Source organism: Hippocampus bargibanti, linkage group LG10 (genome assembly GCF_051943395.1).
Source record: "Hippocampus bargibanti isolate YZ-2025 linkage group LG10, ASM5194339v1, whole genome shotgun sequence".
NCBI classification, from domain to species: domain Eukaryota; kingdom Metazoa; phylum Chordata; class Actinopteri; order Syngnathiformes; family Syngnathidae; genus Hippocampus; species Hippocampus bargibanti.
In genome coordinates, this window is record NC_142743.1 from 24,832,221 (window position 1) to 24,856,229 (window position 24,009).

At 48.9% G+C, this 24,009-nt stretch overlaps 2 protein-coding genes across 6 annotated transcripts; both read left to right on the forward strand.

Moving 5' to 3' along the window:
* Positions 1–219: 219 nt before the first annotated feature.
* On the forward strand, positions 220–6,904 carry LOC148893104 (monocyte to macrophage differentiation factor 2-like). Its single transcript, XM_089005332.1, has 7 exons — positions 220–464; positions 2,056–2,137; positions 2,224–2,384; positions 3,057–3,131; positions 3,200–3,301; positions 3,402–3,471; positions 4,501–6,904. Exons 1-7 carry the CDS (start codon positions 451–453, stop codon positions 4,702–4,704), a joined length of 708 nt encoding a protein of 235 aa, XP_088861458.1. The 5' UTR covers positions 220–450; the 3' UTR covers positions 4,705–6,904.
* Positions 6,905–7,046: 142 nt separating this feature from the next.
* Positions 7,047–23,975, forward strand: radil (Ras association and DIL domains). 5 transcript variants are annotated; one of them, XM_089005329.1, is made up of 21 exons: positions 7,047–7,411; positions 9,053–9,125; positions 9,222–9,329; positions 9,699–10,197; positions 10,670–10,998; positions 11,441–11,728; positions 11,806–12,061; positions 12,154–12,284; positions 12,633–12,670; positions 12,823–12,974; positions 13,108–13,220; positions 13,854–13,970; positions 14,080–14,203; positions 16,166–16,338; positions 16,474–16,624; positions 17,329–17,549; positions 18,346–18,550; positions 22,072–22,089; positions 22,168–22,220; positions 23,198–23,337; positions 23,793–23,975. In XM_089005329.1, the coding sequence occupies exons 3-21, from the start codon at positions 9,246–9,248 to the stop codon at positions 23,890–23,892; spliced, it is 3,192 nt and encodes a 1,063-aa protein (XP_088861455.1). In that variant the 5' UTR covers positions 7,047–7,411; positions 9,053–9,125; positions 9,222–9,245; the 3' UTR covers positions 23,893–23,975. The 5 variants fall into 5 exon arrangements, with proteins under 5 accessions (XP_088861455.1, XP_088861452.1, XP_088861456.1 ...); XM_089005327.1 differs by having other exon boundaries at positions 7,049–7,411; positions 10,670–10,785; positions 10,849–10,998; positions 22,072–22,220; XM_089005326.1 differs by having other exon boundaries at positions 7,048–7,411; positions 22,072–22,220.
* The last annotated feature ends 34 nt before the right edge of the window (positions 23,976–24,009 follow it).

Consider the following 24,009-nt stretch of genomic DNA (forward strand, 5'->3'; position numbering starts at 1 on the left):
GTTGAGCGAACGTTAGCGCGTCTGGATGCTCACCCACACAAAACCTAAAGCCCGTGACTGTAAAGTGTCCTTAAGACTTTTGAAAGGCTCTTATAAATATGTTTTTTTTTTTTTTAATTATTATTATGATCGAAAATCGAAAGCTGGCACCCGAAATGCGCTTGGCCAGTCGTGGTCTTTTCAGTCATTCCCAAATCGACCACACGAGGGCAGCAGAAGACCGTGTGACTTCGCAAGGGGCCTTCAACTAAAATGGCTGCGAGGCGCATCCGGTGAGACGATGACGTGCGTCGTGACGCCACGCAGACCTTCTGCCCGCCCACCCCGTCCACCTTGTCTTCTCGCTTCTCGCATCCTGCAGCCTCGCGAAGCTCTCTGGCCGCCGCGAGTGCAGCCGAGGCGGCCGCCGTCCTCTCCCTTGTGTCAACTGTTGATTCGTGGCCCACGTCAATGACTCTTGAAAGGTCAGCACGTGTTATTTGCTTGTTTTATGGTTGTTGTTGTTTGTGGTGGTCTGGCGCGGGGGTGGTTTTTATCGTTGCTCGCCTTGCTGTTGTCGCCGAGTAACCACGCTGGTGACAGATGAGAGGGAGGATGACAAGAGAACAAATGATGGCATTTGCATTTTGTTTTTCAAAATGTCTTTTTTGGTCACAATTATCGCCACGGTTTCCAGCGTTTCGACGTTGAGGACTTTATAAATAGGCTTTTGCGGGGGCGTCCACTCTATTTGTTTTCATTGCGAGCATATTGGAGACATTATTTCTGTTGGGGATGTCATTTTTCTTCAAAAGATCTCCCGAAAAACCAACAATATGCTGTTTGAATTTCAACGTGCTCGCAACAATTGTTGGATTCAATTTGGCAGGGAAGACTAGTTGTTGTTGTTGTTGTTGTTGCCGTTTTTAAAATGTCACATTCTACACAATCATACCAAGAACTCGTTCCAATCTTTCGTGTTGATCAAAATAATCTGATCAAAATATCAAAAACCGCTCTTAAAATATGATTGTTATGATATTACAATAACAAAAAAAGACACAATGATATTCTCTCTGGGCGAAATCACGTTTGTATTGATTATTTCATCTTTGATATGAAACGAAGATCAAATAAAATATGGAAAATGAAATAATAATAATAATAATACATTTAATTTCTAAGAGCCTTTCAAAACTCTCAAGGTCACTTTACAGTCACGGGATAAGTTTTTCTATGGGTGAGCAGCAATTCCAAAGTCTGACTTTAATCACTGACAAAGTTCGTTAAAGTGATGACCGCTCACCGGACCGTCTTCTCCTGTGACGTCACATCGACCGAGGCTAGGAAGCGTTCGAGGCTCGTCCCGGAACCATTCTAACCAGAATCAAACGTTGGAGATCATAATAAACCCGTCAAATGGAATCTAAGCTCGTGCTCTCCGATCCGGAAAAAAAACAAACTCACCTCTTGAAAATGGAATCATTTTGTAACATTTGGTTGATGTCGTTTTGACTTCAAGATGGCGCCGCGAGTACCTTTTACAGCACTTGCTAGAGTTTGTTTTTCTACTTCTTCTTTTTCATTTTATCTTCCTTTTATCACTTTGCTTCTGCATGTGAAATCGGAATGTCTCTAAAGCGAGACAAATAAATCTCATCTCGCGCGTGACCCTCCATTTTTTTTCCAGCCATTTAAAATCAGCCAATCGCCGTTTCCCCATCTGGGGCTGTCTCTTGCCAGGCGGTCGCCATGGCGATGGTGACATCGCAAGGCTCCCCTTCCTCATCGTTTGTTTGGGTTTCACGTCTTCCTTCCCCGGCTCCATCCTTAGCCATCGGTCATGGTCATTCCCAGTTGCTAGGCAACAAGGAAGAGTCAGTGTTTGTTTGTTTGTTTTCTTTTTAGCGTTTTTCCACGCGCGGCGACCTTTTTACGTGCCAATGTAGCACAGCTCTACAATTGAGATGAAAAGGGTTGACATTTGGGACTGACGGCGCAATGGACGCCGAAGACGAAGCACCCGAAGCAACGACGAATCTCCAAAATAAAAGCAAATGTTTCAATTGTTTTCAGGTTTATGAACAAGCGTGTTCCGTCCAACAAACGATACCGGCCTACAGACTACGAGCACGCCGCCAACTGCGCCACGCACGCGGTAAAACACGCACGGCCACGCAGCCGCCAAAAGACTCATTTCATTTCATTCCATTTCATTGTGTGTGTGTGTGTGTGTGTGTGTAGTTGTGGATTGTCCCGAGCCTGCTGGGCAGCTCGCTGCTCCACTTCCAGTCGGACGAGCAATGGGAACGCGTGTCGGCGTGGGTGTACGGGGCTGGACTCAGCTCGCTCTTCACTGTCTCAACTCTCTTCCATACTGTCACTTGGAAGAAGAGCCACCTGCGGTACGCCGGAACCTCTACGCTCACCAACACACACACACACACACACACACACACGCACACACGCACGCACGCACACACACACACACACACAGACACACACACACACACACACACACACACACACACACACGCACACACACACACTCACACACAGATTGGCAGGCACTCCCCAACATCGAAACAAACACAGACATACACTTATAATAATAATAATAATGCATTTAATTTCCAAGCGCCTTTCAAAACTCTCAAGGTCACTTTACAATCACAGGATCAGTTTTTTTGTGGGTGAGCAGCGGCAGCCGCGCACGCCAGCGTTCACTCAACCCGGAATAACTCAAATAGATAGAAAACTAGCTAGCTAGCTAATGGGTAGCTAATAAATCGGTAGTGGATAGCCAGATAGCCAGCAGCTAGACTGCTAACAGTCAACCGGCTAGCCAACTAGCTAATGAATAGCTAATAAATAGCTAATAGATTGCCAGATTACCAATCACAGGTCAGGTTTTCTGGGGGTGAGCAGCGGCAGCCACACGCACCGGCGTTCACTCAACCCGGAATAACTCAAATTGATAGAAGGCTAGATAGCTAGCTAATATATAGCTAATAGCTAACTATCTATGCCACTTATTCCATGTGAATGTGTGTGTGTGTGTGTGTGTTTGTGCGCAGGGATCTCGAGCAGTGTTTCCACATGTGTGACAGGATGGTGATTTACTTGTTCATCGCCGCCTCCTACGCGCCCTGGTGAGACGTCCGCCCGTCCGTCCATCCGTCCGTCTGTCCACGCGGCTGACTTTTTTTGCCTTGGCCAGGCTGAACCTGAGGGAGCTAGGACCCTGGGCGTGTCACATGCGCTGGCTGGTTTGGGTGATGGCGCTGTCAGGGACCACCTACGTCTTCTTCTTCCACGAGAGGTCCCTCTGCCTTTTTTTGTGTTTGTTTTCATTTTTCTTCTTCTTGTTTGGAGTGCGCCGGGTGACAACTTGAATGTGACTTTTGCCACCCGGCCTGCAGGTACAAGATGCTGGAGCTGATCTGCTACACGGTGATGGGCCTCTTCCCCGCCTCCGTCATCGTCTGCACGGTGAGCAAGCGGCAGCGGGGGCCCTTGGGGCCCATTGGCTCAACGACATACAATACAATACAATTTTTTTGGTTTGTTTTTTTTTGTTTTGTTTTTTTTGTAAGCTCTCAGTCGTACAGGAGTGTCACTTTAGTTCGCTGACGAAGCCTCTTGGATAGGAGGCGAAACGTCCGAAACCTTCACTTTGTACAGATGACGGCTGAAGAAACCTTCTCATCAATACAATACAATACAATACAAGACAATACAATACAATACAATACAATACAATACAATACAATACAATACAATACAATACAATACAATCTTGATTTCTAGAGCGCTTTAACAACAGCTGAAGCTGGAACAAAGCGCTTAACATAGGCAACTATCATATACAGAAAAAAATAAAGCAGTCACAGAGATAGTAGAAGTCAGAATGGCTTTTAAAGATGGGCAGCGAGGGGGCTTGCCCTGATGTCGTCGGCCGCTTTGTTGAATTCAATCAAATGGGTGTGGTCACTTCACTTCAAATACAATAATAATCATAATAATAATACATTTTAAGCGCCTTTCAAAGCTCTCAAGGACACTTTACAGTCAGAGACAAGCATCGGTACTGTAATAAATAAAATACAATACAATGATAGATAGAAACAAGAGAGAGGGCTACGCAGAAAATGCCATTTGGAATACAAGTCAATGAAATATGCTCCATTCAATCAACACAACACAACACAACACTTTGGTTGTGTTTTTGGGGAAGAATTTACGGAAGAATTCTTCCATTTCATTTTTCTTTTCACCCATTTCATCCTCTGCTTTATTGGATTTTTATTTGTTTTTCCAGAATCATTCCTTTTTTTTGGGGCGTTGGGGGATATGCATTTTCTGTTTTCATGCATTTTAGAGGAAAATGACCCCAAAAAGTCATCCGAAAATTGTAATCATAAAAAGGGGGGAAAAAAACACCAAAGTGAAGAATATATATATATAAATATATATTTGTGAGTATTTGAGCGCCTTGTTGTGTGTGTGGGTTTTTCTCAGGCGGAGCAGGCCGGCGTGTACGAGCTGCTGGTGGGCGGAGCCTTCTACTGCCTGGGGATGGTGTTCTTCAAGAGCGACGGCACGGTGCCCTTCGCCCACGCCATCTGGCACCTGTTTGTGGCCCTGGGCGCCGCCGTGCACTACTACGCCATCTGGAAGTACCTCTACGCCCTCCCCGCCAACGCCGCGCGCACCTCCAGGTGACGTGACGCCACGCCACGCCACGCTCTGCCCGTCCGTGACACATTGCCGCTCAAATGTTTACACTCTGCCAGAGCTAGCCAAACCCTTTTTCCCCCTCATTTATCAATTTATTTATGGATCGATCTATCTATTTAAATCGATCTGTATGTATTGCATTGTATCTTGTACAGCCACTCTCATTTCAAGCTCAGATAACTCCACATCCATATCCTTTAGGAATGAACTGTTTTCTTCGGATAAAAGAAGAGTGTCGGGTTTTCTTGCGCTGCATTGAATGTTGACGTTGTCCTAAAACTCCATCTTGTGCGGGTCCTGCAATTTGAATGACAATGACAAAAACCCCGGCACTTGGAGCGGACACATTTTGACACATTTTGGCACGTCGTCTGTCGGCGAATGAGCTTACCGGCAAGGACCAACGGCATCGCAGTAATTGTGCACCACTTGGATTATTTTGAGTTGTTTGTCTCTCCAGTTCCAAACTGGAGAAGAACATTCCGATGGCGAGGTCGCCACACGTCGCGATGGACAAGAAGGCGGCCTTTGCAATCTTTGGCCAGTCGTCAGGATGAAGTGGCGAGGAGCCACGGCGTTCAAATCGTGATGTTAAACCTCGACGGAAGATTGCGGGGCAAGTTTATTCACTCCGTGGATTATTCCATTTCGATTGGTTATGTTTGTATCTATTGTGTCAAGTGGCTGGTTATCGTGAAAAAAGTCGCACGCGCACCAGAATGTGATTTGATGTGCTTTTTTTGACGCTGCGGATTCATTGTGGCGGTTGCGCTCGCAAGGAAGACGATGATCACGACTGGATCACAAACAGGACGGTAATTGGATCCCAAGTTCACACCGCCGTGCAAAAGACAACTGGGGGGTTATGACAATCACAATAAGAACACATTTCATTTCTAAGCGCCTTTCCAAACTCTCAGGGTCACTTTTCAGTCACAGGATATGTACGCAAATCGATAGCCAGCTAGCTAGCTCACGTCACGTCACGTCACGTCACGTCACGATTTTTTGTCTTTTTTGATTTTGTGGATTATTTCCGGCGATTCTGTTTCTTTCTGTAGTTCAAGGTGCCTCAAGGTCGCCTCTCTCATTGATTTTTTTGATGGTGTTTTATGAATTGAGCATGATGGCTTCTGCTGAATATTTCAACTCTCTGCTAACTCTTTTCTTCCAATGTAGTTGACGTGATGTTTACGCACTGAATGTCAAAGCAAAGCAAATGTCCGTCCCATACGTGATGCCTGACAAACAATCTCCATGAACACATCTCAGGTCTGTGTGTGTGTGACTGTGTGAATCCAAAGCCTCCGGTCGATGTTTACGCGCAAAGGCATGAATTTTCAATTTGTTGCTTTCCTGAAAAAAAAAACAAAACGTTTTTGACCATTTTTGTCATGGAGAATTTTGTCTTTTTTGGTTTGTGAGATGTCCGCCTTTCATTGACCGATCCAGGACGTCTGCGTAAGCTCTCGGTGGTAGAGGAGTGGTCCATCGATGAAACGGTTTCTTCAGCCGTCATCGGACCTTCTCATCCAAGAGGCTTTGTCAGCAAACTAAAATATTGCTGGTAGCTCCGGCCCTCTATATATATCCCTAGTGTCCAGAGGTGGCAGTGCCAGACTCTGCTCTCAGGTTGGGAGGAGCAGAGGAAGACTCCCTGAGGGAACGCCGATTACTTCTATGAGAAGTGAAATGGCCAACACCTTCAAGGAAGTACAGATGATGGCTGAAGAAAGCTTTTCATCGATGATCCAGGATGTTTATTTTTTTTAATATGAAATTTGTCAGAAAAGCGCTTCTGTCACAATTTGATGGGGGGGAAATGGACAAATTTGTCTCCCTAAAAAATGTGGGTCATTGTGCGTCCCTCATGAAGCTTCACATTTCCTTGGAAGCTTCACATTTCCTCATGAAGCTTCACATTCCCGATGAGGCTTCACATCAGAGTTGTGCCTGTCCAGTGACTCCACATCAAATGGCTTTTAACAATATACATTTCATATAAATTTAAATATTTTCCTTTTGGAATTCTTTAAAAGAAATCAATCCATCATACTAAAAATAACTATGAGAGAAGAAAAACGTGAAAAATATTGTATTGGTTCGTAGCGCTTTTCCAAAATATGCTCCAAGTCTAAATGATGAAATTAATTGTTTTCAATTTTCAAATGGACTGTGTGTGTGTGTGTGTGTGTGTGTGTATATATAAATAAAAAGAAAAAATGTCGACTTTTTTCCCTACTTATACACGTTTGTGTTGAGCAAACGAGTTTCCTTTCTGTGCGCCGCCGCTGTTGTCCGCCAGAGGTCAGTGTCCCCGCGGGCCGGGCTCTCGGATCGGTGCGCACTCGGCTATTTCCGTCGCCACTCGGCTCCGAACCCCCGGCGGACGGCGGAATGCGGTCGCCGGGAGCCGGTGGGCGATTTGGGGCATTGGCGGCCGGGCGGCGGAGATGAACGGACCGAGGCGGGGGCGCGCCGCGGCTGCTCCCCATCCGAGCCGACGAGGCGCCGTTTAGCGGGGAGAAGCGGACGCTCGCGGCCCCTCCCTGCGTCATTTTCACGGGACGCGGAACGAGAGCCTCGCCGGAGGGAGCACCCGGCCGGATGGAGCCCCGCCGGCGGCGGCGGCGGCGGCGACTTTTCGGATCTATTTCCTGCCGCGCTCGCCCGAAAGCGTCCCGCTCGGAAGGTGCGTAACGAGTATTTTGGCTCCCGATTCACGACGGAGGCCGGTCGCGCGCTTGATCCGACACACCTGCGGCTCGGGGAGACCGACGCGCGCCGAGCGAGACGCCCTGTCCGCGGATTCATATTCGGACACGCCGCGCCCGCCGCGGCGTGTCGCTCCGCCGGTTGCCACGAGCGACCGTGAGCTCAACAGATTGAGCTCTTCCTTCAATGTCGGAAAGGGCGAGAGCTTTGGCGGCGACGTCTTTGTCTCACAAGATCGATCGAATGAACGCTGAGACGCGGTTGGCCTTGTCGCCGAAAAAAGAGGTCGAAAGCCTTCGCGGGGTCATTCGTTGCCTTCGCATTGCTTAGCCCCCACCCCCCTCCCCCATTTGAAGTCAATGCGGAACTCGCAAAATGTCGATGAAGATGGAACCGATAAAAGAAGTTCCACTTGATCTGGCAGACATTGTGAGAGGCCGCCACAGCCGCCGATTAAATCCACGCTGAGACAGTTGAATCAGATGCCGACCGCACGGAAACCAAAATGCGGCCCCCGGGCTAAATGCGGCCCGGGGTCAGTTTTCTTCCGGCCCGCAGCCTCACGTCATCGATTCAATAACGTCCGGCCAGCGTGTCCAATGAAGACTTTTCAATGTGTTTTTTAAAATTTTCTAAAATGACCATTTATAATCTTTTATTTTACTTTCTAAAATGGCGTTTTTCAATGTAACAAAAGTTCTAAAATTGTGATTTTTTTGTTTAATTTTCTCAAATGGCGATTTTCTACATGAAAAAAATAAAATGTCGACAAACAAAAGAACAATTACTTGTGTTTGGAATGTGACAAAAAATAGCTTTGTTGACTCCCCTTTCAAAGCCTCCATTTTCTTTCACTAAGATTTTAAGCTTATTGTCGTCAAATGAGTGGCTGCTAGCTTTTAGGTGCTATCATAGCAGAGGTCCGGAACCGCCACCTTTGGACAGTAGGGATATATAGAGGGCCAAAACAACCGGCAAATTTTAGTTGGCTGACAAAACCTCTTCAGCCGCCATCTTCAAAGATGGCGGCTGAAGAAACCTTTTCATGGATGGACCGCTCCTGTACCACTGAAATTAAAATCAAAGAATTGCTCTGTATATGTAAAGAACATCCACCAAGGCGCCCCCCTCCCCCCCAGACCAAATCTGGCCCCCTTTGCGAAAACCTTGGAGACCCCTACTTTAATATTACGAATGCTGAGAGTCCTGGGTTTGCATGCCTCCTAATACGTATTATCAACGGGGAGTCCCTGAACACGTCTGGGTGTCCTCGAAAAGGGGGGTTGGGACGTAGGGGGGGTGAGCCGAGGTGTTGTTGGCGCTGACGACGCAAGCGCTCCCGCTGCCCAGATAACGTGACTATTTTAAATGCCTGCTAATCCACGCTAATCTGGCTACTTGGCCACAGTTAACTCAAACCCCCCCCCCCCACACACACACACACATTGCCACCATTTTGCCTTGTTGACCGCCAAAACGGTGTTGACGTTACGTGACACACACACACACACACACGTACAGAGGCGCCCTCAAATTCATATTTTGCCTTTTCTAGATCTTGATGAGCGACAGGAAAATATCCATTTTTGCTGAACCAAATTCATTTCATATGTTTCAGGTCAACGGCACATTTCAAACAGCCACTGAAATGTCCCTCCAAAAGCATCCCGAGATACGACATTTAGAACAAGGTACACACACACACACACACACACACACTGAATGTGAGTCACTTATGGATGAAATGTATTATTATGACGCTGATTATGGATGTGTGTCACCGGCAGTTTGACACATCCGACAGCTCCAAAATGTTTTACGGTTCTTCCTCCGGGGCAAGCATGTCCCTGCCTTCCAAGAGTCGACTAAAACGCCAGAGCAGGACCTTTACGCAGGTATGCACACACACACACTGTGAAAACAAAATGCCACAGAGTCCGGAAATGCATCTATTAGCTGTCTAGATGGCTTGCAAGCTATCTAGCTAGCTATCGTTTAGCTATCGAGTTGGCTAGGTAGCTATCTCTTTGCATCTGTATCCCGTGACTGTAAAGTGACCTTGAGAGTTTTGAAAGGCGCTTAGAAATGAAATGTCTTATTATTATTATTATTATTATTATTATGACTACAAATCAGATCCAGTATTAGGCCACTTGTCGCTAGGCAGATTTCATCAGGCCCCGAAAGTGCAAGTCAAAGTTCCCGGAAGGTGCAAAAAGCAGCCTGGAAGGTTCTGAATTGCGTGACGTGTGCTCGGCCGGCAGGTTCTGTACCGCACGCTGAGCTACCGCGAGCGGGAGCGGGAGCGCGACCCGGCCGAAACGGGAGGCGAGGGCGAGCGGCGCTCGGCGACGGAGCCCCCGGAGCGAGCGCGGGACGACCCGGCCGAGCTCTCCACCCAAAGCTCGGCGCCGGGCGTCCTGAAGATCTTCGGCGACGAGATCTGCGCCGGCGCCAACTACAAGAGCGTCCTGGCCACGCCCCGCTCCAGCGCTCGGGAGCTGGTCAGGGAGGCGCTGGGGCGCTACTCGCTCCGCAAGGACTCGGCCCGCTCCTACGTGCTGTGCGACGCCGTCGGGCGGCTGGAGGGGGCGGGCGGCGCCTGGCGCGGCCGATGCCTGCGGCCGCTGGGCGACGACGAGAAGCCGCTGCTGCTGCAGGAGCTGTGGAAGCCCCGAGAGGGACACGCGCGACGCTTCGAGCTGCGCAGGCGAGCCGAGGTGGAGCGGCTCAACGCCGAGGAGAAGGACACCGTCACGGCCGGTCAGCGGGCGCGCAGCGACTTTCCTTTGGGAGGGAGGCCCCTTTTGACAAAAAGGCTCCGGTGGCCCCGCCGCCCAAAAAAAAAACACGGCGAGTCGGCCATTTTGGCTCGCTCGCGCCTTCGCCCGAGGCAGATAGATTCATTTGGCATCGCGCAATTGAGTAGGCCCCCAAAAATGTCAGGGTGATCCCCCTGACCCCTGACCCCCCCCCAAAAAAAATGATGCAGCGGGCCGGATTTGGCGTGTGGTTTAAAAGGATGTGCGATGCGCGTACTGGCAAACAAGGCTCATGGCAAAACATTGCGCTTGTCTTGCTTTTGTGCTTCGGCGTCTTACTTCCATTTTGGGCCCTCCTGAATAGTTTTGTCACGTTTCATTTCGTGCTTTCAAGCGTCATTGTTGACTCGTGACAAAAGTGAGCAAAGATCTTTTCAAGTTTTTGACCTTTTGCCCTCTGGCTTTGTGCTTAGACATCAACGCCCAGGCCCGCAAGGTGCAGAGGAACCGGGCCAAGGGGGCCTTGACCTTACCTCGCCGCGGCGACTCGTCCTTGCGTCGCAGCCTCAGCGAGACGAGCCTCGACCAGGTGCGACCCCCGCCGCCATCTCGTCCGACGTCAATCATCCCGACGTCCGCTCGACGCCCGCAGTTGGCGGCGGGCGACGAGCCCGAGCGCCACTACTCCACCCTTCCGGGACCTCGCCGGGAGGCCGCATCGGAGGACGGGGGGCGAGGGGGGGTGCGCCGCTCCCTCTACCAGTCGCCGCATCTCCTCTTGCTTCAGGGCTACAACAAACAAGTGAGGCCATCGTCCATTTCACTTAGAAGCGCCTCTCTTTACAGTCACGGGATATTCTTTTTTCTCTCTGGGTGAGCGGCGGCAGCCACGCGTGTCGGCGTTCGCTCAACCCGGAAGTAACATCAAGTAAAAACACATAATAGGAAGGGTTTTGCTGTTTTACAAAAAACCCTGATGATGTCCTATGAATTGCCCCATTCGCTGTGGCACGACGTCATTAGCGTGACCGAGCTCATGCGGGAACAACCCGAGAAGTCTGTCGCAAGCGCGATCTAAACCAAAGCCTAAACCGTCGCCGTCGTCGATGAATGGCTCCGATTGCCCCATTCGCTCTGGCATCGCCTCATTAGCACGAGTAAGCCTATGCGGTATGGGCGCGTTTTCCCCGGATGAGAAAGTTGCCCAGGCGGCGCCCTCTGACGCCCCCCGGCGGCCCCCGCAGGACTGCCTGGTGCACCTGTTGAACCGCGAGCAGCACACGGTGGGCCGAGAGACGGCGTCGGCCCGCCCCGACATCTGCCTGTTCTCCCCCGACGTCCTTCCGCTTCAGTGCCGCCTGCGGCGGGTCGCCGGCCCGCGCCGCCGCGGCGATACGCGCGGCTCCGGCGTGGCGGCGGAACCCGTGCCGGACGCCGACGTGCTGGTCAACTTTTCCCGCTGCCGGCGCTCCGCCGCGCTGCGCCACGGCGACCTGCTGTCCTTCGGCGCGCACTACATCTTCCTCTTCAAGGTAGGAAGCCCCTTTTCCCTTTCCTTGTCGTTGTTCGCTCGCGTTTCATGGCCGCGTGGGTGTTTTTCGGGCGCCAGGACCCCGCGGGCGCCAAGCCTCTGCCCGCCCAGACCCTGAGCCGCCTGCGCCGCCTGGGCCGGCTTTACGACGGCGAGGCGGAGGACGGCGCCTGCGAGCTGTGCGGCTCGGCGGGGGCCCGGCGCGCTCTCGGGCCGGGCCCCGTCAAGCCTCGGGCCGGCGCCGCCGGGTCCGAGCGGAAGCTGCGCTTGGAGTTTGAGCCGGCCCACGAAGACCGGCTGCTCGACCGCATCGTGTCGCTCATCGAGCCGGGAGGTGAGCGCCCGAGCGAGCGAGCGAGCGAAAAAGCGGCGGTCCGTTGGGCGAACGAGGCGTCCGGAATTCTTTTGCCTTGTTTTTGTTGTCAGGCGACGACCACAAGCTGACGCCGGCGTACCTTTTGTGTTTGTGCATCCGACACTCGGCTTCCGACTTCCCTCCCGGAAGCTTCGGGAAACTGCTGCTCAAGATTGTCCGCCGCATCCAGACCGTGGCCTGGGTCAGTTCTTGTCTCTTCTTCCCGTGTGTGTGCGTCCGTGTCAAAAAGATGGCTAACCATTTTTGAAACAAAACAACAGAGGTCCTGAAAACTCGTGAAAAACACGTATGTGTGTGTGTCTGTAGCTATTTTTGAAAAGTGACATACCTCCCCAAAAGTCGTGAAAAACATATTTGTGTGTCTGTGTAAAAACGTTGTGTCCCCAAAAACCATCATGTCCCTACAAACTCATAAAAACATGTACGTGTGTGTGTGTAAAAAAGGTGCGTACCCATTTTTGAAACAAACCAACGTAGGTCTAGAAAATCCATGAAAACACGTATTGTGTGTGTGTGTTTGTACGCACAGGAGAAGACAAAGGAGTTAGCTCAGAAGCAAGCTCAGCAGTGAGTATCATTTTCTGTCTTGAGAGTAAAAAAACCCAAAAAGAAAAGGTCTGCACGCTAGCATGCTTGCGTGCGTTCTCTCCAAAGGAATTCCTTCCGCCAAACGTGTCAAATGTGCGAGCTGTCAATCATCTTGACTCCATGCTTTGCAGTCAGGACCCGGCGTCGCTCTCGCTGCTCAGCATCTCGGACCTGGTCCCGGATTTGCAGAGCGTCTTCTTCTGGATGTCCAACGCCATCGAGATCCTGTACTTCATTCAGCAGAGGGCGCCGTCGTACGCGCACGACGTGGAGACGCTGCAGGGTGCGCAACTTGTCGTCGAGCTTCAGGATCTACGTTTCGAAAGCCTTTGAAATGTCTCGTCTTTGACGTTGACAAAGTCACAGCGCAAAGTCCCCGATTTCTCGTACAACGCGGGTGTGTCGATGCGTCGCAGGCTCCAAAGAGTCTCTGATGTCGGCGACCATCTCGGCCAACGAGGAGGCCATGAGCATCTTGGAGGAGGTCATCATGTACACCTTCCAGCAGTGCGTCTACTATATCACCAAGGTGCGTGCCTACGTTTGTCAGCGGTAAATTACGTGTTTTAGTCGGCGTCAAACAACATCTTGTAATCTTGGTGGACCACATATTACCGTGAGCATCAAAAAACCTCAAAGAAACCCAAACATTAATCCCGGATCCTCAAACCCTAAACCAAACTCGCTAACCCTAACCCAATGCGAACCCATGACCCCTAACCACAAACCAAATTCTATCCCCCAAAGTCCAAACCCTCACCCTTGAACCCTAAACCCTAACCCTTGTACTAGCCCGTACACCAACCCAAATCCTCAACCCAAAGCCCGAAACCCTAACCCCGAACCCCCAATCCAATCCCTTGCCGTTGACCCTAACCCCAAACTCCAGCCTGAAGCCTGAAACCCGAAAGCCCCGATCCACTAAAATTAACCCAAATCCCAACCCTAACCCTGAACGCTAACCCTGAAAGCGCCAATCCTCTAACCTCCAAGCCTAACTTTTAATTCTAAAAATAACCCTAACCCCAGCGCTTAACCCAACCACATTAACCACGGAACTCTAACCCTAACGTCTAACCTTAACTCCCACCCTAGCCCCAAACCCTCTCACTCCAACCCTTAACCACTAACCCTAACTCATAAGTGGGATTTATGTGCGCAGGCTCTGTACGTGGTTCTTCCGGGTCTCCTGGACTGTAACCCGTTTCCGGTTGACAGCTCGGAGCCGTGCTGGAAAGGAGGCATGGGATTCCCAGAGCCGGTCCGCAGGGTCCTCCAGGTACACTCAATCCTAATTATTGGCCTTCACAAAACAAAAGAGAACCAAAACCGGATTGGTTCTTCAATTGTGTGGCCGACGGTTTTGAGGCGCCCTTGTCGTTGCGCAGGTGTTCCAGAGTGCCCAGGAGTTGCTGCAGGCTTACCAGGTCCACCCGGAGATTCAGGCGCAGATGTTCGCCTACCTCTTTTTCTTCTCCAACGTGTCGCTCTTCAACCAACTGATGGATAAAGGTGAAGAGGGGCGGGGGGATAACCGGGGAGGGATCTAGGGGGTGGCGTCAAGGGCAGCCGGAGGGCGGCTATCGCCTTCGCGCGACGCCCCCGCCCCCTAAGGAGGCTCGCGGCTGTTAGGGAGCATCCTTGTCAGCACTATGAGGCGAGGGAGATGTCGGGTCCGGGCTGAGGTGGGGGAGGGGAGGTTGCAATCTCCATTTGTCCTCTGTGTCCTTCCGCCTCTCTAATTCCCATCAGGCTCCGCCTCCTTCCTTTTCCCAGTGGCTTTGATTGAATGAAGCCCAGGGAGAAAAGAACCGTGACGGGGAAAAGGTCAAAACCCGCTAATGCTGCGGCTCCGGTCTTAATAATAATAATAATAATAATAATAATACATTTCATTTGTAAGCGCCTTCCACAACTCTCAAGGTCACTTTACAGTCACAGGATCAGTTTTTCTGCGGGTGAGCAGCGGCAGCCACACGCGCCGGCGTTCACTCAACCCAGAAGTAACTCGGATAGACTAGTAAGACAAATAGAAGCCAATAGATAGCTAAATAGCTAGCCAGCCAGATAGCTATTTTACGGTATTACAGAAAAGACAAAGAGAATTGACTCAGCACAATATTTCTTACTAATGTCTACACAAACAAAAGTCAAAAGAACAAAAAAAACTACATAACAAATAATATAACAACACAAAGACACAGAGAGTCATTCATTCTTCAGCACTTGCTGTACTCTCTTTGTGACATGCAGCAGTTCTAGATGAAAAAGGAGGGGGTCAAAGCGTCCTTTTCAGCAGTGGATCAGGGACGTCATGGTTGAACGTGCACGTTGACTACAAGCTAAATGTTGAAAGCAAACACGCAACTGTAGCATCCATTGAGGAAAAAAAGATGCTCTCACATCTCCTGTTCCTCATAAATCCGCTTCAATTCCAAGCCGCGACAGTTCCACATACGCATCGGCGCTCTGCGCTGACGCTCCCTTCTTCTTATCTCCTCAAGCCATGCTGCCGCTCTGGTCTTGGAGAGAGTTCTCGAAAATATGGAACCTGTCAGCAAATCGGGTAGACGTGATGGCTTTTCACACTTTTTTTTTGTTTGTTTGTTTGTTTTGGTGGAGGTGCTTGTGATGGAAAGGCCCGCCAAACGGCCATTGCAGAGCCTCCCCTTTCAAATTGTCCTGGACGGCTCGGCTTCAAACCAAGATGGCAGACTTCCTGCATCTTTTTCAGCGTGATAGTTTTCTTTCTGTGGTCAACTTTCAACGTCGCCAAGGGAAAATGTGCCGAGGACAGCAACACCTTCACGCCAATGCAAAGCCACGCCCCCGTCTGGCTCCCCGGAGTCACTCATTGATCTTTCTGTCGCCGTGGTAACAGAGGACGGAGTTGTGTCGGCGCGGAGGCGAACACCGACGCTTGCCAGACACACTCGCTTACTCATCTGGCTTTTCACACATTTTGTTAAAGCCTCGTCCAAAAAATTTTGGTCCACGCTAATGCGAACTGCAGGTGGTAAACCAAAACGAGGACACTAGAAACTGCTTCAAACTGAGCATCGTTTCCCTTCTCATTGCGACAATGTCCACCGAGTGAATCGGGCGAACCCTCCACTTTGGCGACTAATTGTGCTTTCACCTGCTAAATAGATTAGCGTGAACTAGCGTAGCTCTTTGTTTGGCGCCTGCGGCGAGCAGTCGCGGAGCCGTTTTGCGACACCTTTGCGAGGGAGGTCAGGCGATGTCTTGTCTGTAGCCCCGAGATTAGAGGATGCAGAGACCGAAGCCTATTACATACACACACAACGGAGACAGCGGCGCCACATTTCAAGTCCGCTTCATCAAATAGCGGCGCTCAATCAATCTCCAATTTGCTCCAGAAGCTAAATGAAGCTTCACCCGCTGGCGTGCCGCCGATGCATTTGCTAGGAACAATCAATGTCTACGTGAACCGGATGTCCATCTTGCCCGCAGGTCCGTCGCGCGGTTGGTTCCAGCGTTCCAAGGTTGTGCAGATGCAAGCGTGTCTTCGGATGCTGACGGAATGGGCCCGGAAGGCGTCCTTGGGACATCTGGCGGACAAATTCTTCAGCAAACTCAACAGCGCCGTCGCCGTCCTGGCCACGCCGCCGCAGCGGCTCACGCAGGCAAGCCGGCGGGGTCAAATCCTGTCCAACCCATTTTCTTTTGGCCAGTCTGTATGAATGGAGAATGTTTGGAATGACAATGACTTTGTAAGAAGTGCTCGGTTCAAATGTAATAGTTCCCTTCGCCGCGTGCAGATGAGCTGGCGAGTGTTGTCGGGCGAGCACCCGTCCCTGAAGCCGGTGCAGCTGCACAGGATTCTGACCCAGTACCAGGTCACGGCAGACACCGGACCTGTGCCCGCCTGGCAGCCCACCAGCGAGGACGAGGCCTACATCTACCGCACAGGTGCGCAGTCGCAGAGAGAGTCTCGACGAGGGCCAGCATCGGGTCGACTCGGACGGCAATGTGTGCCTTGTGACCAAACGAACAGACGCAAAGCGCTCGATTTGCAAATCAGGGAATAGCTTGACAACTTCTGATTTTAGAGGAAAAGGTCGGGAGTTGGTTCTGACAGGAGGTAGTAGTCCAGAAAATTTTCTTTAACTCCGAGAAAAGGCGCCGGTCTTGAGAGGTGCTTTCGGTTCAGAACAAAGGTTGGAATCCAGAAAGAAGGCTCTAATCTGAAATGGAGACCTTGAAAGAATGACCATGGGAATCGCTTCTAATCCAGAAGAATGTCTGGTCTCAAGTATAGTGTCTGGTTTTGAGGAAATACATTCTGGTCCTGGGTGAAGTTTGCATTCCAGAAAGTAGGTTCGTGTCTCAAGAGAAGGAACTAGTCTTGGGGGGAGCTACGCGGTGGATCATCTGGTTTCGAACAAACGCAATGATCCTGAGAGAAAGACGAATGTATCGTCTCGGCAGAAGTGTCCGCTCTTGAGGGGAGGTTCTTCTCCGGACAAATGGTTGTTGTCCAGAAAGTAGACTCTCATCTCAAGTTGGGGTGCTAGTCCCGAGTGGAGGTTGTAGCCCACAAAGAAGGTTCTAATCGAGGGCAGAAAGGAAAAGGGCGGATCGCTAACGCCGCCACCCTCTCTGCATCCGTTCAGTGGACCTCCTGGAGAACTTTGAGAACCACCCTCCCATCGTGCTGCCCAGCGGCGGCTTCGGCGTGGACCTGGACGGGGACCGCGTCGAGGAAAGCGTCTACCGACAGCTGCTCTACGTGCGGCACTTCCTGTGGGGGCTGCGCGCCAAGACGCACGCTAACGCCACGCACGCCGACGCCACGCACGCTAACGGCAACAACAACAATGCGGCCGATGTTCAGGTGGGGCCAAGTCCCAATGTTGTCAACCAACACACACACACACACACACACACACACACACACACACACACACACACACACGGCTCACAACAATTAATCTGTGCGCAAGCAGCTGTGCTTTTTGAGTAGTTTCTTGGTAATCTTTCAAATGAAAGACAAAATCTCACACACATGCGACCGCACACACACACACACACACACACATGCACACACACACACACAGACACACGCACAGACACACGCACACACACATGCAGAGAAGAAGAAGCTAGACATGGTTAAATCATGACTAATCTTCTTAGCGTTCAGGCTGTCTCATCAGTGGGCCGACTAGACCGTAATCCTCCATTTTAGAACACGTCATCATCGTGAAGACGTCTCCTCCCGAAACAACTCATGGCCACGCCCCTTAAAGGCCCCAATCGAACTCAATCTGGAAGAACCGTGAAAAGGTCTCAGATATATTCCGCCTTGAATTAATAATAGTATTATTAATAATAATCATACATTTCTTTTATACGCGGCTTTCAAAACTCTGAAGGTCACTTTACAGTCACGGGATCAGTTTTTCTGTCACAAAGTAATGTAACTCAAATAGATAGGAAGCTAGCTCGCTAGCTAACAGATAGCCAATAGATAGCTAATGGGCACACTGAGCGCAAATGAGGGCTGTAGGAGTACACGAATAGTAAACAAATCAAAGGTTACTCCACAGAAGGAAAAATTCTATCTTCAATAGTTAGCTAATAATCATCCTAATTGTACTGCGTGTGGTTCCATTTGACACGTGTCGAAGGAGTCGCTACCCCCGCCCTTGACGCACGGCAGCCCCCGCTCGGGCGACGGCGAGCAAGAAAACGGCCGTGGCCCAACGCAGAGTTTCCGGAGGAACGGGGTCGGCGCCCACCGTCGCCACCATCTTCATCCTCAGCCCCAAAACCCCCCCGCGGCGACGGAGGGAGGGGGCCTCGGATGCGGCAAAAAGGCCGACGGCATGGAAGGTAGGACTTTGGGCCACGCCCACCGTCCCTTGCGCCGGCGGGGGTCCGACAAGAGGCGAGCGTCAGCTCCTCCGTCGACGGGGGAGGGGGCTCAAATGCCGTCGGATGGCAATCCGAACAAACGTCTGCCAAAATTGTCTCGACGTTGACAACTTTCAAAAGCTTTATTTGTCGCAAAATCCATGTCAGACGTGGCGGTGTAAAAGTCTTGGTGGGTGGGCACCAAGATTTCACAAGCGATTGGATTGTGCCTTGGCGAAATGGGGGTCTGGAGGCACCTTGTTGTTTTCTGACTGCACACGACATGGCACTGATGCGATAGAAATACTGACACGCACTCATTCGCTGACATTCCCGAATTCAGTCGGGTATTGAAAAGTATGACGTGGAGAGCAATTCCCAAATGTTCTTTTTTTGTTTGTTTGTTTTTTTGCGGGAAATACACACACAACATGGACCAGAGCTTGATGCGCACCACCGTGCAAAAAAAAGGCGTTTTTAGCCAAAAAAAATCGACCATGTATAGTAAGGCGTTTTTAGCTGAAAAAAAACCACCATGTAGAGTAAGGCGTTTTTTTTTGCCGAAAAAAACGACCACATATAGTAAGGCGTTTTTAGCCGAAAAAAAACGACCATGGATAGTAAGGCGTTTTTAGCAAAAAAAACGACCATGTATAGTAAGGCGTTTTTTGCCCAAAAAAACGACCATGTATAGTAAGGCGTTTTTTGCCGAAAAAAACGACCATGTATAGTAAGGCGTTTTTGACCCAAAAAAACGACCATGTATAGTAAGGCATTTTTAGCCGAAAAAAAACGACCATGGATAGTAAGCCATTTTTAAACGGAAAAAAAACCCACCATGTAGAGTAAGGCATTTTTTAGCGAAAAAAATGACCATGTAGAGTAAGGCGTTTTTTGCCGAAAAAAACGACCATGTATAGTAAGCCATTTTTAAACGGAAAAAAACCAACCATGTATAGTAAGGCATTTTTAGCTGAAAAAAACGACCATGGATAATAAGGCGTTTTTAGCCAAAAAAAAACGACCATGTAGAGTAAGGCGTTTTTTGCCAAAAAAATGAACATGTATCGTAAGGCATTTTTAACCGAAAAAACGTCCATTTATAGTCAGGCGTTTTTAGCCAAAAAAAAAAAAAAAAAAAAAAAACGACCATGTAGAGTAAGCCATTTTTAACCGGAAAAAAAACGACCATGTATGGGAAGGCATTTATAACCGAAAAAATCGGCCATGTATTGTAAGGCATTTTTAGCCGAAAAAAAACAACCATGGATAATAAGGCGTTTTTAGCAGAAAAAAAACCACCATGTATAGTAAGGCATTTTTTGCCGAAAAAAAACGACCATGGATAGTAAGGCGTTTTTAGCAGAAAAAAACGACCATGTATAGTAAGGCGTTTTTAGCCCAAAAAAACGACCATGTATAGTAAGCCATTTTTAAACGGAAAAAAAAACCACCATGTAGAGTAAGGCATTTTTTAGCGAAAAAAATGACCATGTAGAGTAAGGCGTTTTTTGCCGAAAAAAACGACCATGTATAGTAAGCCATTTTTAAACGGAAAAAAAACCGACCATGTATAGTAAGGCATTTTTAGCTGAAAAAAACGACCATGGATAATAAGGCGTTTTTAGCCAAAAAAAAACGACCATGTAGAGTAAGGCGTTTTTTGCCGAAAAAAAAAAAAAAAAAAAAAACGACCATGTAGAGTAAGCCATTTTTAACCGGAAAAATGAACATGTATCATAAGGCATTTTTAACCGAAAAAACGTCCATGTATAGTCAGGCGTTTTTAGCCAAAAAAAAAAAAAAAAACGATCATGTAGAGTAAGCCATTTTTAACCGGAAAAAAAACGACCATGTATGGGAAGGCATTTATAACCGAAAAAATCGGCCATTTATTGTAAGGCATTTTTAGCCGAAAAAAACCCACCATGTATAGTAAGGCATTTTTTGCCGAAAAAACATCCATGTATTGTAAGCCGTTTTTAGCCGAAAAAAATGACCATGTATTGTAAGGCATTTTTAACCGAAAAAAACCCACCATGTGTAGTAAGGCATTTTTTTGCGAAAAAAGAACCATGTGTTTGAGATGACAAAAGCAATAACCATGAACGGGGATCAAACCCTGGACCCTTGCAGTGGGATGCCCGCGTACTAACCATTTGACAAGCAGGTAGTTTGCACAAGCAGTACATTTTCCATCGAATGGTAAGCCGTTTTTAACCCAAAAAACCCACCATGTGTAGGAAGGCATTTTTAGCCGAAAAAAAACCCACCATGTATAGCAGGGGTCTCAAACTCCGGTCCTCGAGGGCCTCCGTCCTCCATGTTTTCCAAGTCTCCTTGTTGCAACACAGCCTCAGGTGTGTTGCATCAGGGAGACTTGGAAAACATGAAGGACTGGGCCCTCGAGGACCGGAGTTTGAGACCCTGAACTAAAGGGACAGTCGAAAACTCACTTTTGTTCCATTCCAGGGACACAAAATACCCACCTCTGGTCTATTAGCTATCTATTAGCGATCTAGATGGCCAGCTGGCTATATTTTAGCTATTTATCCAGCTGGGTGGATAGCTATTAGATATCTACTAGCTAGCTAGTTAGCTGGCTATCTATGAGCTACCTAGCTGGTTATCTTTTAGCTATCTATCCAACTGGCTGGCTATCTACTAGCTAGCTAGTTAGCTGCTATCTCTTGGCTATCTTTTAGCTATCTAGCTGGCTATCTATGAACTATATATCCGGCTAGCTATTAGCTATATATTAGCTGTCTAGCAAATAGATAGGCAGCTAACTAGCTGGCTATCTATTGGCTATCTATTAGCTAGGTGGGTGGCTGGCTATCTAGAAGCTATCTAATAGCTAGCTAGCTTTTTATTTAATAATAATAATAATCCTATTATTACAGCAGTTATTCCTGTTTAAGTGAACGCTAGCGCGTGTGGCTGCCACTGCTCACCCACAGAAAAACTGATCCTGTTACTGAATTGAACTTGCGCGTTATTATTATTATTATTACAGTAAAGTCTCGTTATATCGATATCGGATATATCGATAGTCCCGGTTATATCGATGCTATTTCTATGCACGCACGGAGAAAATTACATGCAAACAGGGTCGGATATATCGATAGTCCCGCTTATATCGATATTTTTCGGACTCCCTTGAATATCGATATAACGAGACTTTACTGTATTATTATTATTATTATGACTTGGATTCTTGATCGATTTTACGATGAAACAGTGACCCCTGCCGGCGGTGCGTAGAAATGCACGTTTGTGGACCCTTCCGCCCCGAGCTTCCGGTCGTTTTCTTTGTGCATGTGAGTGTGTTTGTGGAGACCATAGCAAGCTACGTGTGTGTGTGTGTGTGTGTGTGTGTGTGTGTGTGTGTGTGTGTGTGTGTGTGTGTGTGTGTGTGTGTGTGTGTGTGTGTGTGTGTGTGTGTGTGTGTGTGTACGTGTGTGTGTGTGTACGTGTGTGCGTGCGTGTGTGCTCTCCAGGGTGTGTTGGGATTGGCTGTGAGTTCCCCTTCCCCGTGCGGTCCTGGTCCCCGGACGCGCCCCCCATCCCTGATGACATGTGTGTGGTGTTTGTAGTGGAACTGGACAAAGGACCGTACGGACTCGGCATGGGACTCATCGACGGCCTGGTGAGATTCATCACTCAATATGAATCCATCGTTTCGGGCGGAAGGATCATTTGACTACATTCGATCATTTCTAAAAAAAAACAACTGCGAAGTCAAGGTTGAAAGTCATTGGTTGCCACGGGTGGGTGGACCACATTCTTCTTCCGGTTTGCTCTCGGGGAGGGCCGTTAAAAATTTGGGCGAACCATTAGCACGTTTCATTCCCCCCCACATATTACATACAGAACGCAAAACCTCAAATTATGGTCATGCAAAATAATAAATAGTTTTCAAATGACAAGTCCAAAAAAATGATTGTTTTTGTAGTTTGTATGTATGAGACAATTTTAAATTTTGCAAGCATCATGGAATTTCACAAGTTGGATTTGCTTTGGCGGGCCGAATAAAATGAGGTGGCGGGCCAGATTTGGCCCCCGGACCTCGACTTGGACACCCGCGGTTGGAAGGAACACATTTTCTTTTTTCTTATTATGATTATTATGCGTTTTCATCACCAAAAGTGTATTTCAAAGTGTATATATATATATATATAGCAATTTAGAACAATATAAATACAATTCTAACTAACTAAATAAATAAATGCATTTTAATTTCAATAAATAAGTTATTACAAAATGTTGACATCCAAGATATTTTGGCCATTTTGCAAGGATTCCTTTTTTAATGACGAAAGCAGCTTGGGGGCAAATGGAAGTGTGTGACAAAACTACTCATTTGGACTCATTGATCAAGGTGAAAAGGTGAAAATTGTCCTTATATATACAGTAAAGTCTGGTTATATAGATATGGGATATATCGATAGTCCCGGTTATATCGATACTATTTCTATGCACGCACGGAGAAAATTACATGCAAACAGGGTCGGATATAGCGATAGTCCCGGTTATATCGATATTTTTTCCGACTCCCGAGAATATCGATATAACGAGACTTTACTGTATATATGTATTTTTTTATTTTGCAACCCTCCACCGTAGCACACGCCCCTGAAGGCAGCGGGCATCTACATCCGCACGTTGATCCCCGACGGGCCGGCGGCACGCGATGGCCGGATGAGGATCGGCGATCGCATCCTGGCCGTCAACGGGACCAGCCTGATCGGAGCCGACTACCAGAGGTACGCGTGCGTCCGCGCCTTCTCCGAGGGCCTTCAACGCCTTTTTGGGCCGTTTCCGGAAATGGATCTGCGGCATTGCCCATTTCCGAGTTGGAAAAACGGGGCAGACAAGCCACTGTTGCAACAGGAACGTTGTTGTTGTTCTTCTTGTTCGTTTTTGACAAATTGCTTTTTGGTGGGCCTCAACACGCAAAAAAAGCTCAATAGGTTACTTGCAGATGAGGAAAATGTTACATTTCCAAGTTGTGGCATGAATCAGGAAAAAATAACGAGCTGGCTATCTAGCAAGCTATCTATCTAGCTAGCTGGCTATCTAGCACTGTCTAGTTAGCTAACTACTGTATTAGCTACGTTTTAGCTAGCTAGCTAGCTATCTATCAAACGTGGTCCGTCTTGGAAAATGACCCGCGGACAAAGCCCACCTTGACCTTCCTTCCCTTTGTGATTGCGCGCAGCGCGGTGGATCTGATCCGTTTGGGAGGGGGTCGCCTCCGCTTCCTGGTGGCCAAGTCGGACCCGGAAGTGTCGGAAAAGATCAGCGCCTCCTCCTGTTGACAGGACAGACGGACCGACTGGGCAAGCCGACCGTCCATCCAGAAAACCGCGACGATGACTTCCAAGATGGCGTCGGGGGGGGGGGGGGGGGGGGGGGGGGGGGGGGGGGGGGGCCAT

Excerpts from the sequence above, each read along its gene's own strand:
- radil (XM_089005326.1), top strand. The coding sequence starts at position 9,246 with ATGTTTTACGGTTCTTCCTCCGGGGCAAGCATGTCCCTGCCTTCCAAG. Across the intron at positions 12,062-12,153 it reads GTCGCTCATCGAGCCGGGAG|GCGACGACCACAAGCTGACG; the intron begins GTGAGCGCCCGA and ends TTTTGTTGTCAG. Across the intron at positions 16,339-16,473 it reads CGCCGCAGCGGCTCACGCAG|ATGAGCTGGCGAGTGTTGTC; the intron begins GCAAGCCGGCGG and ends CGCCGCGTGCAG.
- LOC148893104 (XM_089005332.1), top strand. Across the intron at positions 3,132-3,199 it reads GCCGCCTCCTACGCGCCCTG|GCTGAACCTGAGGGAGCTAG; the intron begins GTGAGACGTCCG and ends TGCCTTGGCCAG. Across the intron at positions 3,472-4,500 it reads CCTCCGTCATCGTCTGCACG|GCGGAGCAGGCCGGCGTGTA; the intron begins GTGAGCAAGCGG and ends GGTTTTTCTCAG.